The sequence below is a fragment of the Nerophis ophidion genome, linkage group LG19 (assembly GCF_033978795.1).
Source record: "Nerophis ophidion isolate RoL-2023_Sa linkage group LG19, RoL_Noph_v1.0, whole genome shotgun sequence".
NCBI classification, from domain to species: domain Eukaryota; kingdom Metazoa; phylum Chordata; class Actinopteri; order Syngnathiformes; family Syngnathidae; genus Nerophis; species Nerophis ophidion.
Genome location: NC_084629.1, coordinates 9,572,740 through 9,587,806, shown reverse-complemented (window position 1 = coordinate 9,587,806; position 15,067 = coordinate 9,572,740). Strand labels below are relative to the sequence as shown.

Below are 15,067 nucleotides of genomic sequence, written 5' to 3'. Positions count from 1 at the left end.
AATTTCTTCTTTCATTTCAAGGAGTATTTTTAGTAGTACTCCTTGTTCCCCATCATGTCCTGTATCCAGTCTCAAATCTTGGTCCCAGTTGTGTCCTGTGTTGGCTGACACCGAAGGTTTCGGGCTTTCAGTCTTCCCTTTAGCTTTTGGCATAGCGGCAGATCGATGACGTCAGTGCCTCTTGTGTATTAAACGGCAGTTACTTTAGCCACTTGCAGCAGGTTTAACTTGGTTGTTCCAACAATGAGTACCTTGTGTTGTTCACAGATCAATTTGAGGTGTTAGTCTGTCAACTTAAAACACTGCGACGTTGGAAGCACTTTAAAACAGCTGTAAACTCGCCGTAGTTTTTGGTTGCTAGGCAACCGCTTTGAGCTGCGGTAAGGCGCCGATGGCTTGAGGCAAACGACTCATCTAACTTGCCTTATTTCAGCGTATCAGTGCCTCGCAACTGACCAAAATGAGGTCAAGGATGCCAGGTTACTCCCCTGTGGCTGTGGTCGCAAATAAGTGGTCAAAATCTTCAGAATAAACAAAAACTCCGGTAGCAAAAGCGGAGCCTTTTTCTTTTGCGTCCTTTCTCATGAACAGGAAGTGACGTATGAACATGACATGACAATCGACAATGTCCTCGCAAAGAAGGATAAAAACAACTGAAATATTCTTGATTGCTAAAACACAGTAGATGCGGGAAGTACCGCTCAAAGGAAGACATGAAACTGCTACAGGAAAATACCAAAAAAAAAGAGAAAAAGCAACCAAAATAGGAGCACAAGACAATCAATCAATCAATCAATGTTTATTTATATAGCCCTAAATCACAAATGTCTCAAAGGATTGTACAAACCATTACGACTACGACATCCTCAGAAGAACCCACATAGGGGCAAGGAAAACTCACACCCAGCGGGACGCCAGTGACAATGCTGACTATAAGAAACCTTGGAGAGGACCTCAAATGTGGGCTACCCCCCCCCCCCCCCCCCCCACCCACCCACATGATACATGATACTGTGAAAGTTCAATCCATAGTGGTTCCAACACAGCCTCAAGAGTTCAGTTCAAAGCGGATCCAAGACAGCAGCGAGAGTCCCGTCCACAGGAAACCATCCCAAGCGGAGGCGGATCAGCATCGTAGAGATGTCCCCAACCGATACACAGGCGAGCTGTCCATCCTGGGTCCCAACGAGCGGTCCATCCTGGGTCTCGACTCTGGACAGCCAGTACTTCATCCATGGTCATCGGACCAGACCCCCTCCACTAAGGAGGGGGGGACATAGGAGAAAAAAGAAAAGAAGCGGCAGATCAGCTGGTCTAAAAAGGAGGTCTATTTAAAGGCTAGAGTATACAAATGAGTTTTAAGTTGAGACTTAAATGCTTCTACTGAGGTAGCATCTCGAACTGTTACCGGGAGGGCATTCCAGAGTACTGGAGCCCGAACGGAAAACGCTCTACAGCCCGCAGACTTTTTTTGGGCTTTAGGAATCGCTAATTAGCCGGAGTCTTTTGAACGCAGATTTCTTGCCGGGACATATGGTACAATACAATCGGCAAGATAGGATGGAGCTAGACCGTGTAGTATTTTATACGTAAGTAGTAAAACCTTAAAGTCACATCTTAAGTGCACAGGAAGCCAGTGCAGGTGAGCCAGTACAGGCGTAATGTGATCAAACTTTCTTGTTCTTGTCAAAAGTAATCTCAAACTTAAAGTGCCCTCTTTGGGGATGGTAATAGAGATCCATCTGGATTCATGAACTTAATTCTAAACATTTCTTCCCTAAAAACTAATCTGTAACATCAATAATTATGGAACATGTCCACAAAAAATCTACCTGTCAACACAGAATATTGCATTGTTGCATTTCTTTTCACTGTTTATGAACTTACATTCATATTTTTGTTGAAGTATTATTCAATATATATATTTATGAAGGATTTTTGAATGGTTGCTATTTATAGAATATTTATTAAAAATTTCACGTACCCCCATTTGAGAACCACTGGACTAGGGGGTGCAACGGTTTTGTAGATACTGCAGTATTTCAGTTATAAAGTTTTTAACATAACACCGTGACGCCTGACGGAATCAAACACAAACTTGGTGTGTAGTTTTCTCTGGCATTTTCCGGATCTGAAATAAACAGAATCCTCTGCGCTAAGGTGGGCGGCGCGGATTGCTGTAAGCAGGAAGTGAAGTGGGTTCGTAGTTGATTAGAACAAGGGTGTCAAACTCATTTTAGATCAGGGGCCACATGGGGAAAAATCTACTCCCTCGCGGGCCGGACTGGTAAAATAATGGCACGATAACTTAAAAATAAAGACAACGTCGGATTGTTTTCTTTGTTTAAAAATAGAAGAAGCACATTCTGCTAAATTATGTTGTTGTTTTTTTTTTACATTTGCATGTTGCGGTTAATCATTTATTTGTCGTTATTTATATTTTCTCAATAAATAATTTGATAATGTTCATCCGTCAAATCATTGGTGTTCATTTTCAATCTATCAAGATAAAAAATTATATCAAAATCAAATTGCCGGAGGTTATTTATGTAGTTTGCTCATTTTCCTCGACTGGTGTACAAACATACTGTGGTTTATTTTGTACATATTTAGCATCACGGCGTGGCGCAGTGGGAGAGTGGCCGTGCGCAACCCGAGGGTCACTGGTTCAAATCCCACCTAGAACCAACCTCATCACGTCCGTTGTGTCCTGAGCAAGACACTTCACCCTTGCTCCTGATGGGTGCTGGTTGGCGCCTTGCATGGCAGCTCCCTCCATCAGTGTGTGAATGTGTGTGTGAATGGGTAAATGTGGAAGTAGTGTCAAAGCGCTTTGAGTACCTTGAAGGTAGAAAACCACTATACAAGTACAACCCATTTATCATTTATTTATCTACAACAGGGGTCGGCAACCCAAAACATTGAAAGAGCCATATTAGTGAAGTGAATTATATTCATATAGTGCTTTTCTCTAGTGACTCAAAACGCTTTACATAGTGAAACCCAATAACTAAGTTACATTTAAACCAGTGTGGGTGGCACTGGGAGCAGGTGGGTAAAGTGTCTTGCCCAAGGACACAACAGTAGTGACTAGGATGGCAGAAGCGGGAATCGAACCTACAACCCTCAAGTTGCTGGCACGGCCACTCTACCAACCGAGCTACACCGACCAAAAATTTAAAATCTGTCTGGAGTTGCAAAAATTTAAAAGCCTTATACAGGTCTTATAATGAAGGCAAACATGACGTGTCTATATTAGCTATAGTAGCCTACTATCAAAATGACTTTAAAAGTCTTATACAGGTGTTGTAATGAAGACAACAGATCATGTAAGTGCCTATATTAGCCTACTATCAAAATGGCTGTGTCGCAGGCTGACGGACATATTTGTTGACAGAAATGTTGTATTTTTATTATTATTCTACACATTTTTGCAACATTGGAAATCATTAGTAAAACAGAGCCTTCTTAGAGGGTGAGATAACTCCTGGAAATGGCCAAAGGTATAGATGTGTGTGTCCAAGTTTAAGGAAACGGCAGGCTGTTTTCTTCTAATGGATTTATTACAATCTTTGCAAGCTGGGTAACGTTTGCTGTGGTCTGGAACAACATGGCACACAACTATCAGAAATGCAGCCAGTACAGATAATGTGTCATGAGACATGCACATATAAATTAAATACACAGAGGACATAAGTAAAAGGGAATTAAATTAGCTCAAATATACCTACAAATGAGACACAATGATGCAATATGTACACATAGTTAGCCAAAATAGCATGTTAGCATCGATTAGCTTGCAGTCATGCAGTGACCAAAAATGCTTGATAAGCACTCCAGCAAGTCAATGACGTCAACAAAGCTCACCTTTGTGCATTCACGCACAGCATAAAACGTTTGGTGGACAAAATGAGACAAAGGAGTGGCGTAAAACACGTCTTTACGTGGCAGCATCGGAGAAAGTTGTACATGTAAAAAAACTACTCTGAGTTCAAGAATTGCTGAAATTATTAGGACAAAACGGTGCTTGCCAAATACTAACAGTGGAATTTCTAACAATCAGAAAGGTTTGTGTCATGTTCTCCTACAAAAAATATATTAAAGCAATAAGTATATATTTTTTCTTCATCTTATTCCATTTTCACACATCTCTGAATTAGGTCCAGGGAACCACTAGGGCGGCGCTAAAGAGCTGCATTCTGCTCTAGAGCCGCGGGTTGCTGACCTCCGATCTACAAAGATACAAAGAATTGCGACATCCAGTGGACATATTTAGAACAGCAGTTTCTTTCATTCAAAAATTTCAGGTTAATTTCTATACTTGGCAAACTCATCCCGCGGGCCATGTAAAACCTGTTCGTGGGCCTGATCCGAGCCCTCGAGCCGTACGTTTGACACCCCTGGATTAAAGAAATTGTTTTTTTTGGACATTTCCTAAAAAAAAAGTCATCAAAATCTTTCCATAACTATTTGAGTTATGTTGCTGACAAACCCTGGCTGTGTTCTGCAAAGCAAGGCTTTTGTCTCTGGCGTTTCCAAGGCGACACGAAGAGCCAGCCGGTCACCTTGCGCAGCATTGAGGTTATCAGCAAAAAAATTGTTCAACGCAGGGAAATACGCGGAAACTGAAAGAATACTTGACAAATCCTCAACCCGTCCATCTAGTTTTCCATTGTTTGTTTCTCCCGATGTCGCGGGGGTTGGAGTTTATTCGAGCTGCACTGGGGCGAAGGCAGTGTACACCCTCCTCATAAACTGTGATCCTAACAATATATATTTGAAGCCAGCCAAGGCCAAACATCAGTTTGTGAGGTATTTACACTATTAAATGTCAAGTTGTGTTGGTTTTGAACCCCAAGATGCAGAGATGGTGGCAGGCATTGAATAGGTAAACATGATTTAATCTTCAAAAATAACAAAAAGAACACAAATTGGAAACAGGTAACAGGGATCCAGCAAACAGGAAATTTGGAAATAGCTAACGGCTAACAGGAAACTACAAAACAAGGAGCTAAGAGACAGCAAACCGTAAATAATTATAGGAACTAACAGGACCAGCTTACTGCACTGACAACGACAGGTGGGAACGACAAAAGGTATTAGCGACAAACAACCGGTAGGAGTGACAAGAGCTATTAGCGACAAACAACCTGTAGGAGCGACAAAAGGTGTTAGCGACAAACAACCGGTAGGAGCGACAAGAGGTACTAGCCACAAACAACCAGTAGGAGCGACAAGAGGTACTAGCGACAAACAACCGGTAGGAGCGACAAGAGGTACTAGCGACAAACAACGGGTAGGAGCAACAAGAGGTATTAGCGACAAACAACCGGTAGGAGTGACAAGAGCTATTAGCGACAAACAACCTGTAGGAGCGACAAAAGGTGTTAGCGACAAACAACCGGTAGGAGCGACAAGAGCTATTAGCGACAAATAACGGGTAGGAGCAACAAGAGGTATTAGCGACAAACAACCGGTAGGAGTGACAAGAGCTATTAGCGACAAACAACCTCTAGGAGCGACAAAAGGTGTTAGCGACAAACAACCGGTAGGAGTGACAAGAGCTATTAGCGACAAACAACCAGTAGGAGCGACAAGAGGTACTAGCGACAAACAACCGGTAGGAGCGACAAGAGGTACTAGCGACAAACAACGGGTAGGAGCAACAAGAGGTATTAGCGACAAACAACCGGTAGGAGTGACAAGAGCTATTAGCGACAAACAACCAGTAGGAGCGACAAGAGGTACTAGCGACAAACAACCGGTAGGAGCGACAAGAGGTACTAGCGACAAACAACGGGTAGGAGCAACAAGAGGTATTAGCGACAAACAACCGGTAGGAGTGACAAGAGCTATTAGCGACAAACAACCTGTAGGAGCGACAAAAGGTGTTAGCGACAAACAACCGGTAGGAGCGACAAGAGGTACTAGCGACAAACAACCGGTAGGAGCGACAAGAGGTACTAGCGACAAACAACGGGTAGGAGCAACAAGAGGTATTAGCGACAAACAATCGGTAGGAGTGACAAGAGCTATTAGCGACAAACAACCTGTAGGAGCGACAAAAGGTGTTAGCGACAAACAACCGGTAGGAGTGACAAGAGCTATTAGCGACAAACAACCTGTAGGAGCGACAAGAGGTACTAGCGACAAACAACGGGTAGGAGCAACAAGAGGTATTAGCGACAAACAACCAGTAGGAGCGACTAGAGGTACTAGGAACAAACAACCGTTGGAGCGACAATAATCCAGCACTGACTGGAGGAGAAAGCAGGTCTAAATAGTGCCTGGCTGATTGACACCAGGTGTGGTCAGGTGCCAATCAGCCACAGCTTAAAGGAAAAAGCACTCAGGGAGAAAATCAGGAAATTACCAAAATAAGAGTGCTGACAGGAACAAAGATAAATGCAGAGGAAAAAACCAACATAGCCAAACTTTTAGGGACAAGCCTGACATTAAAAGTTCATTTTTAAGGTAACTTTTATGAGAAACAACACTTTCCTGACTGTAGAGGACACTGCTTCTTAGAAGGTAAATGCTAAAATACACTAAAGTGACTATTGTTGTTTTACACTGGATGTCTACATTGTCACTTTAAAAACAAGCAAATGTAAGTTGTTTTTTAAATATTTGCTGCACAATTATTCGCACTTAAAAATACATATATGTATCAGTGTTGTCCCGATACCAATGTTTTGGTACCGGTACCAAAATTATTTCGATAATTTTCGGTACTTTTTTAAATAAAGGGAACCACAAAAAAATGGCATTATTGGCTTTATTTTTACAAAAAAATCTTAGGGTACATTAAACATATGTTTTTTATTGCAAGTTTGTCCTTAAATAAAATAGTAAACATACAAGACGAACTTGTCTTTTATTAGTAAGTTTCAGGCTTGCCCCTGACAGTTTGTCTATGTTTTAGTTTTTTCCTCTGCATTTGTCTGTTTCCTGTGTTTATTATTTCCTGTCTTTTAGTTCCTGTCAAGTGCTCTTATTTTGTCAGCCTCCTGTCTTGTTCCCTGAGTGCTGTGTTCCTCCTCAGTGTGTTTAGTATTTCCTGTCCTTAGTTCCTGTCTAATGCACTTATTTCTTCAGCTTCCTGTCTTGTTCCCTGAGTGCTGTGTTCTCCCTCAGCTGTGGCTGATTGGCATCTGGCCACACCTGTTACCAATCAGCCTGCTCCTATTTGTACCCACTTTGTCTTGTGTCAGTTGCTGGATCATTGTATTGTCGTTGCCTCATTTCACTCTTGTGTCTTTGCTACCTGTCGTGTCCGGCATCATTTCAGCTATTACCTGTCGTGCTACATCTTGTCCTGGTCGTCGTAGCGGTAAGCTGTTTTTGTTAGAAATTAGCTATTTCCAGTTTTTCTGTTTGTTATCCTCTAGCTTCCATGCTAAAGTTCCTTTTTGTTCCTTGTTAGCTTCTATGCTAAAGGACTTTTGTTTATTATCCGCCCACGTGCGCGCTTTTGGTTTGAACCCTTTGTTTGATTTTGTCTTAGTATCTTTATTAAATCATGTTTGCTCACTCCATGCCTGCCTCCATCTCTGCATCTTGGAGTTTGACACCAAATAACATTGACAGTAAGTAAACAAACAAAGGCTCTTAATTTAGCTGCTGACATATGCAGTGACATATTGTGTCATTTTCTATTATTTTGTCAAAATTATTAAGGACAAGTGGTATAAAATTAATTATTAATCTACTTCTTCATTTACTGTTAATATCTGTTATGTTCTGTATACACTTCTGTTAAAATTTAGTAATCACTCTTCCTTCTGTTGTTTGATACTTTACATTAGTTTTGGATGATACCACAAATTCGGGTATCAATCCGATACCACGTCGTTATTTTTTTAATTGAATTATATTTATGTAGCGCTTTTCTCTTGTGACTCAAAGCGTTTTTACATAGTGAAACACAATATCCAAGTTAGATTTAAACCAGCGTGGGTGGCACTGGGAGCAGGTGGGTAAAGTGTCTTGCCCAAGGACACAATGGCAGTGATTAGGATGGCAGAAGAGGGGATCGAGCCTGGAACCCTCAAGATGCTTGCACGGCCACTCTACCAACCGAGCTATACCGCCCCATACAGCTTTACCGATGTATTAGTATTAGTACTATACTAATACCGGTATACCGTATGATTACAATATTTTGGCACACTATATCATTTTTAAACCATTCTTTTTTTGGACATATGCCACAATAATATCGTACTGTGGCCTAAATACCATGATAATATCATACCGTGATTTGATACGTTACGTCCTTATTGACTAATCGCAGTGGAGATGGTAAGCAGCACCAAGTTCCTGGGGCTGCAGATAACTGACAATATGACCTGGTCCCTACACAAAAAGAGCTCAGCAGCGCATGCACTTTTTGCGCCGGCTGAAAAGAGCACCGCTCCCTCCCCCCGTTCTCACCACTGTCTACAGAGGCACTATAGAGAGGCTACTGACCAACTGCACCTCTGTCTGGACTGCAGCCTGCAGTGCCTCAGACTGGAAGTCTCTGCAGAGAGTGGTGAGGACGGCGGAAAAAATCATCAGGACTACCTCTTCCTCCTTTACAGGAAATCGCAAAAAGCCACCGCCTGACCAGGGCTCAGATAATATGTAGAGACTCCTCTCACCCCCATCAAGGACTGTTTTCACTGCTGGACTCTAGAAAGAGGTTCCGCAGCCTCCGTAGCAGAACCTACAGGTTCTGTAACAGCTTCTTCCCGCAGGCCTTAAAATCATAGAATGCATCATAATAATCCCCTCAAAAACGGATTAACTCGCGGGAATATAAAGACTATATATCATACATCCATAAATGTGGATGCATATGCCAAAGTGCAATATATTTATCTATACAGTAATCTATTTATTTATATCTGCACCTTATTGCTATTTTATACTGCACTACCGTGAGCTAAAGCAACAATTTTTTTTCTTATCTCTACTGTAAAGTTCGAATTTGAATGACAATAAAAAGGAAGTCTAAGTCTAAAGGCCTACTGAAACCAACTACTACCGAGCACGCAGTCTGATAGTTTATATATCAATGATGAAGACTTAACATTTCAACACATGCGGGTTAGTTTACTAAATTGCAATTTTAAATTTTGCCCAGAAGTATCCTGCTGAAACGTCGCGGTATGATGACGCGTGCACCTGACGTCATGCATTGCAGAGGACATTTTGTTCCAGCATTGTTCCCAGCTTTAAGTTCTCTGTTTTCATCGCACAATTCCACAGTACTCTGGACATCTGTGTTGCTGAATCTTTTGCAATTTGTTCAATGAATAATGGAGACATCAAAGAAGAAAGCTGTAGGTGGGAAGCGGTGTATTGCGGCCGCCTTTAGCAAAACAAACACAGCCGGTGTTTCATTGTTTACGTTCCCGAAAGATGACGGTGAAGCTTTACTATGGAACAGAGCAGTCAAGTGAACACGGTTGGATTGGAACACACACACAAAGTACAGTGTATTATGCAGCGATCATTTCGAAAGATCGTGTTTCGAAGAGGGTCCCTTGCGAAGGGCAGAGAGGGGCATCGCCACCACCCGTTTTACTGGTGCTGAAGAAGGGTGCGGGGCCGACCTTCAGGTTGTACAGGTACGACCATATAATCTCACTAAAACACTAGTAACACAATAAGCAGATAAGGGATTTTCCAGAATTATCCTAGTAAATGTGTCTAATAACATCTGAATTGCTCCCACTGTATAGTGTTTTTTTTTTCTAGTCCTTCACTCTCATTTTTCTCATCCACGAATATTTCATCCTTGCTCAAATTAATGGGGAAATCATCCCTTTCTCTGTCCGAATTGCTCTCGCTGCTGGTGGCCATGATTGTAAACAATATTCAGATGTGAGGAGCTCCACAACCCGTGACCTTCATGCGCACATCGTCTGCTACTTCCGGTACAGGCAAAACTTTTTTTTTTGCACCGAAAGTTGCAAACTTTATCGCCGATGTTCTCTACTAAATCCTTTCAGCAAAAATATCGCGAAATGACACATTGAATGGACCTGCTATCCCCGTTTGAATAAAAAAAATCTCATTTCAGTAGGCCTTTAAACATGCACTTTTTTCAAAGTACCCGTGGTGAAAAAAAACAATGCTTTCCAAATTCTTTCCCACAGACACTTCCTTTTCGTCCGGTCTGCTGCACTTAAACAGCAGTGTTATGAAAAAGCTATAAAAATGCTTGCTGGTTTCCATGCCAGTTGTAACCCCCCCCAAAAAAGCAAGAACGGGAACAACAAAAACAATAGTTTCTACCAACACGTTGCCTTGTTTCCGTCCCATGTTTGCAGAGCCTGGAGTTAACCGCTACCACGTGCAATGGATGCCTGAGTACTGCCATCACAACGAGACACGGGGACCGGAGAAATCCTCGACCCAGGTTAGTGCCCAGAATCCGTGGCGCCTCATCAGCAGTTCTGTGCTATGCAAAGCACGTGTCTCCTCTTTTGTTTGACGCCTTTGCACTTTGGAAAAACGGCTGGCTTTTGTTGTGACTGATCTGATTCAGTCTTGCGGTCAGGCCATTGGGGCGATGGCCAATAAAAGGCATTTACTAAAGCAAATTTTCCCAGAATGGGTGGCTGGTGTCTGTGCCAGAATGCGGCGCTTCCACATCAGGATTCTCTTTCTCTTTTTGGGAGCGTCTGGGGAGGCGGCTGTTTAGGGTTCAAGCTGATACAGGATGGCAGAGGCCGAGCCAATCAACACATTCTTTGGGGAGCCGGAGTGCGGTTGCTAGGAAATATACATCCCGTTACTATAGATGGCCGGGAAGGATTCCAGGCTAGTGCTTTCATGTGAGTGCAGCGCCTCATTCACTTTTAATCAAAGCTGTTTGGTATCAGTGAGAATGTACATGCCAGCTCTCGAGGGAGTGCCCATTACACGCCAAGCAAAACTTCCTCAAAAACGGATGAGAAATTGATTTTTTTTTTTTTTCTCCCTGCAAGTGTTGCAAGTTTGAAGAAGTGTTCACACTTAATGATTCTCAAACTATTGTGTACTTGACAGTACATCCCACAGGCTTCCTTTTTTTTTAACACCAGACCAGATATTTACACGCCAGATATTTTGTAAGAAAACTGCTGGATTTGTGTATATAAGACAGGGGTCCCCAAAATTTTGGACTCGGGGGCCGCATTGGGTTAAAACTATTTGGCTAAGGGCCGGGCTGTAATAGAAATAAACAACATAATAGAATGATGATAATCTCACGTTATCGATGGTATATCGAACATGCATTTTTAGACAATTTGATTTATCTGAGTGGCTTGGAAACACCGAGAGTAATCAGCACTGGAAAATTGATCACTCTGGACAGATTTAAAAAAAATAGTAATACAATTTTTTATATATATGGTTTGTATATATATAAATATAAATATATATCCATCCATCCATCTTCTTCCGCTTATCCGAGGTCGGGTCGCGGGGGCGGCAGCCTAAGCAGGGAAGCCCAGACTTCCCTCTCCCCAGCCACTTCGTCTAGCTCTTCCCGAGGGATCCCGAGGCGTTCCCAGGCCAGCCGGGAGACATAGTCTTCCCAACGTGTCCTGGGTCTACCCCGTGGCCTCCTACCGGTTGGACGTGCTCTAAACCCCTCCCTAGGGAGGCGTTCGGGTGGCATCCTGACCAGATGCCCGAACCACCTCATCTGACTCCTCTCGATGTGGAGGAGCAGCAACTTCACTTTGAGCTCCTCCCGGATGGCAGAGCTTCTCACCCTATCTCTAAGGAGAACCCCGCCACACGGCGGAGGAAACTCATTTCGGCCGCTTGTACCCGTGATCTTATCCTTTCGGTCATGACCCAAAGCTCGTAACCATAGGTGAGGACGGGAACGTAGATCGACCGGTAAATTGAGAGCTTTGCCTTCCGGCTCAGCTCCTTCTTCACCACAACGGATCGGTACAACGTCCGCATTACTGAAGACGCCGCACCGATCCGTGTGTCGATCTCACGATCCACTCTTCCCCCACTCGTGAACAAGACTCCGAGGTTCTTGAACTCCTCCACTTGGGGCAGGGTCTCCTCCCCAACCCGGACTTGGCATTCCACCCTTTTCCGGGCGAGAACCATGGACTCGGACTTGGAGGTGCTGATTCTCATTCCGGTCGCTTCACACTCGGCTGCGAACCGATCCAGTGAGAGCTGAAGATCCCGGCCAGATGAAGCCATCAGGACCACATCATCTGCAAAAAGCAGAGACCTAATCCCGCGGCCACCAAACCGGAACCCCTCAACGCCTTGACTGCGCCTAGAAATTCTGTCCATAAAAGTTATGAACAGAATCGGTGACAAAGGACAGCCTTGGCGGAGTCCAACCCTCACTGGAAATGTGAGGGTTGGACCAAGCTCTGGCACTGATCGTACAGGGAGCGGACCGCCACAATCAGACAGTCCGATACCCCATACAGGACTTCCCGAGGGACACGGTCGAATGCCTTTTCCAAGTCCACAAAGCATCAAAAAAACGTTTGTACCGGTACCAAAATATTGGTATCAGGACAACACTACCGTATACTGCCATTCGGACTAAAAATACAGCGGTATCGGTTTTGCTCCATATCGCCCAGCCTTATGTGCAATGGCTAGTTACGATATCAAACAACCACTTATGTCGACAAGGGTGTTGATATCAGGGGGTTCCAATGTATCATGAAATCACTCGAATCCGTAAGTGTCAACACACGCTGAAACAAGTCCTTTTTTTATTTGGCATGGTCCATTAACACGTTGGGTCATTAACTCATCACAGTGATCGCTGTTTCACCAAGTGGTTGTCGTCAGGTTCTCCAACGCGGGCCACGTTCACCGGAGGCCTGGGTGGAGAACGTGATCCGCCTTGGCGCCATGCTTTTAATTATCTCCGAGGCTCCACGGGATCTGACCCCGGTGTCATGTCAAAGTCATCAGGACTGAATCATGTGTTTCTTGGCTTAGGAGAACTACATCAACCTCCCGGGCCTGTTGTTCTCCTGCAAGTACAAAGTCACGGTTCACATGCACAAGACCAAGAGACGCTCCAAGGAGGAGAGCACCACCTTCCTCACCCCGTCCTGCGCTACCATTCGGAGCAAGACCCACAAGCACATCCCCTGCCCCGGGGAGGGAGGCGAGTATTTAGACATTTGACCCGTGACGGGCTTGTGATTGCTGTTGATATAGCGATTAAACACTGCAGCGTATTTAATCAGGGTAATTAAAAAAATCCATAAAGTATCAAAACAACATCACGGTATTTTGGGAGTCTTGCCACAGAAAGATGGAGCTTCTGATTGGGCCAAGAAATAGTCTGGCACATAACACCACGCACAACTACGATCTCAGTGGAGTGCATACTTCCTGCAAGGCCAATGTATCTTTTCTTTTCTAGCCATGATGAATGGAAGTTAAGCAAAACGTTGTCAAAGATATGCATGGAAAAGCAACGTCCTTGGCCGGTGGTATTAAGGCTTAAAGTAGAATTGCCACTTTATACAGTTGTGATCAAAATTATTCAACCCCCACACAATTTTGGTGTTTTAGCAAGTTGGACATTTATTCCGTATTTTGTTTATAGTCGTATAAAATAAAGATGTGTCAAACAGACAAATGCAACTTAAATTGTAACACTGTATTTTACAAAATACCAAAAAAGAACATTTTTGTTAATATCTCATTGACAAAATTATTCAACCCCTTGAAGATCATAACTCTTAAGAACATAATTTGAATAAGCTCTTTTCAATCAGGTGTTGAAAACACCTGTAGATGTGATTAGAACCATAACGAGCAACAATTAAACTGATTGAAAAAGACTGTGACGCTCAGCTTCTTGTAGATGGTCAATGGTGTATTTGCAACATGGTGAAGTCCAGGGAGTGGTCAAAGAAGTCAAGAGAGGAGGTCATTTCTCTTCATAGGAAAAGATATGGATATAAGAAAATAGCAAAGACATTACACATTCCAAGAGACACAGTTGGGAGCATAATTTGTAAGTTTAAATCTAAAGGCACAGTGGAAACACTACCTGGGCGTGGTAGAAAGAGGATGCTGTCCGGTATTTGAAGCGTACAGTGGTGAAAACCCCCCGGGTAACAGCTGAGGAACTACAACAGGACATTGCAGAGGGGGGAACGCAGGTTTCGTCCCAGACAATAAGGTGCGCACTACGAGATGAAGGCCTCCATGCCAGAACTCCCAGGCGCATCCCACTTCTGACTACCAGGCACAAGGAAAATAGACTCCAGTATGCCAAAAATCATCCTTACAAACCCCAAAGATTTTGGGAAACTGTTCTATGGAGTGATGAGACAAAACTGGAACTCTTTGGGCCTATGAATCAACGTTAAGTCTGGAGGAGAAACAAATGAAGCTTACAAAGAGAAGAACACCTTGCCTACTGTTAAGCATGGTGGGGGGGTCAATCATGCTCTGGGGCTGTTTCTCTGCCTCAGGTACCGGGAATCTCCAGCGCGTTCAAGGCATTATGAAGTCTATTTCCTAGCAGGATATATTAGCTGCAAATGTCATGAAGTCAGTGACGAAGCTGAGGCTTGGGAGACGTTGGACCTTCCAACAGGACAACGATCCCAAGCATGCCTCCAAATCAACATCAGAGTGGTTGCAGAAGAAGGGCTGGAAGACTCTGGAGTGGCCTTCACAGTCGCCAGACCTAAATCCTATAGAAAAGCTGTGGTGGGACTTGAAGAAGGCAGTTGCAGCACGCAAGCCCAAGAATATGAATGAACTGGAGGCCTTTGCCCAAGAGGAATGGGCTAAAATACCTGTAGATGGTTGCAAGAAGCTTGTGTATCACCTTTGAAGGATGTCATTACTGCCAAAGGGGGTTCTACTAAGTACTAAAGATGCATGGAACTAGGGGGTTGAATCATTTTGTCAATGAGATATTAAGAAAAATGTCCTTTTTTGGTATTTTGTAAAATACAGTGTTACAATTTAAGTTGCATTTGTCTATTTGACACATCTTTATTTGATATGACTATAAACAAAATACGGAATAAATGTCCAACTTGCTAAAACACCAACATTG

The 15,067-nt window shown here is 43.3% G+C and overlaps 1 protein-coding gene across 1 annotated transcript in view; it reads left to right on the top strand.

Annotated features, from left to right (window-relative positions):
• Positions 1–15,067, top strand: part of LOC133537936 (anosmin-1-like) — a 251,758-nt gene that overhangs the window by 229,052 nt on the left and 7,639 nt on the right. The window contains exons 10-11 of the mRNA XM_061879117.1: positions 10,323–10,411; positions 12,976–13,147. Of these exons, the coding sequence (XP_061735101.1) occupies positions 10,323–10,411; positions 12,976–13,147 (261 nt within the window). The remainder of the gene's footprint in view (positions 1–10,322; positions 10,412–12,975; positions 13,148–15,067) is intronic.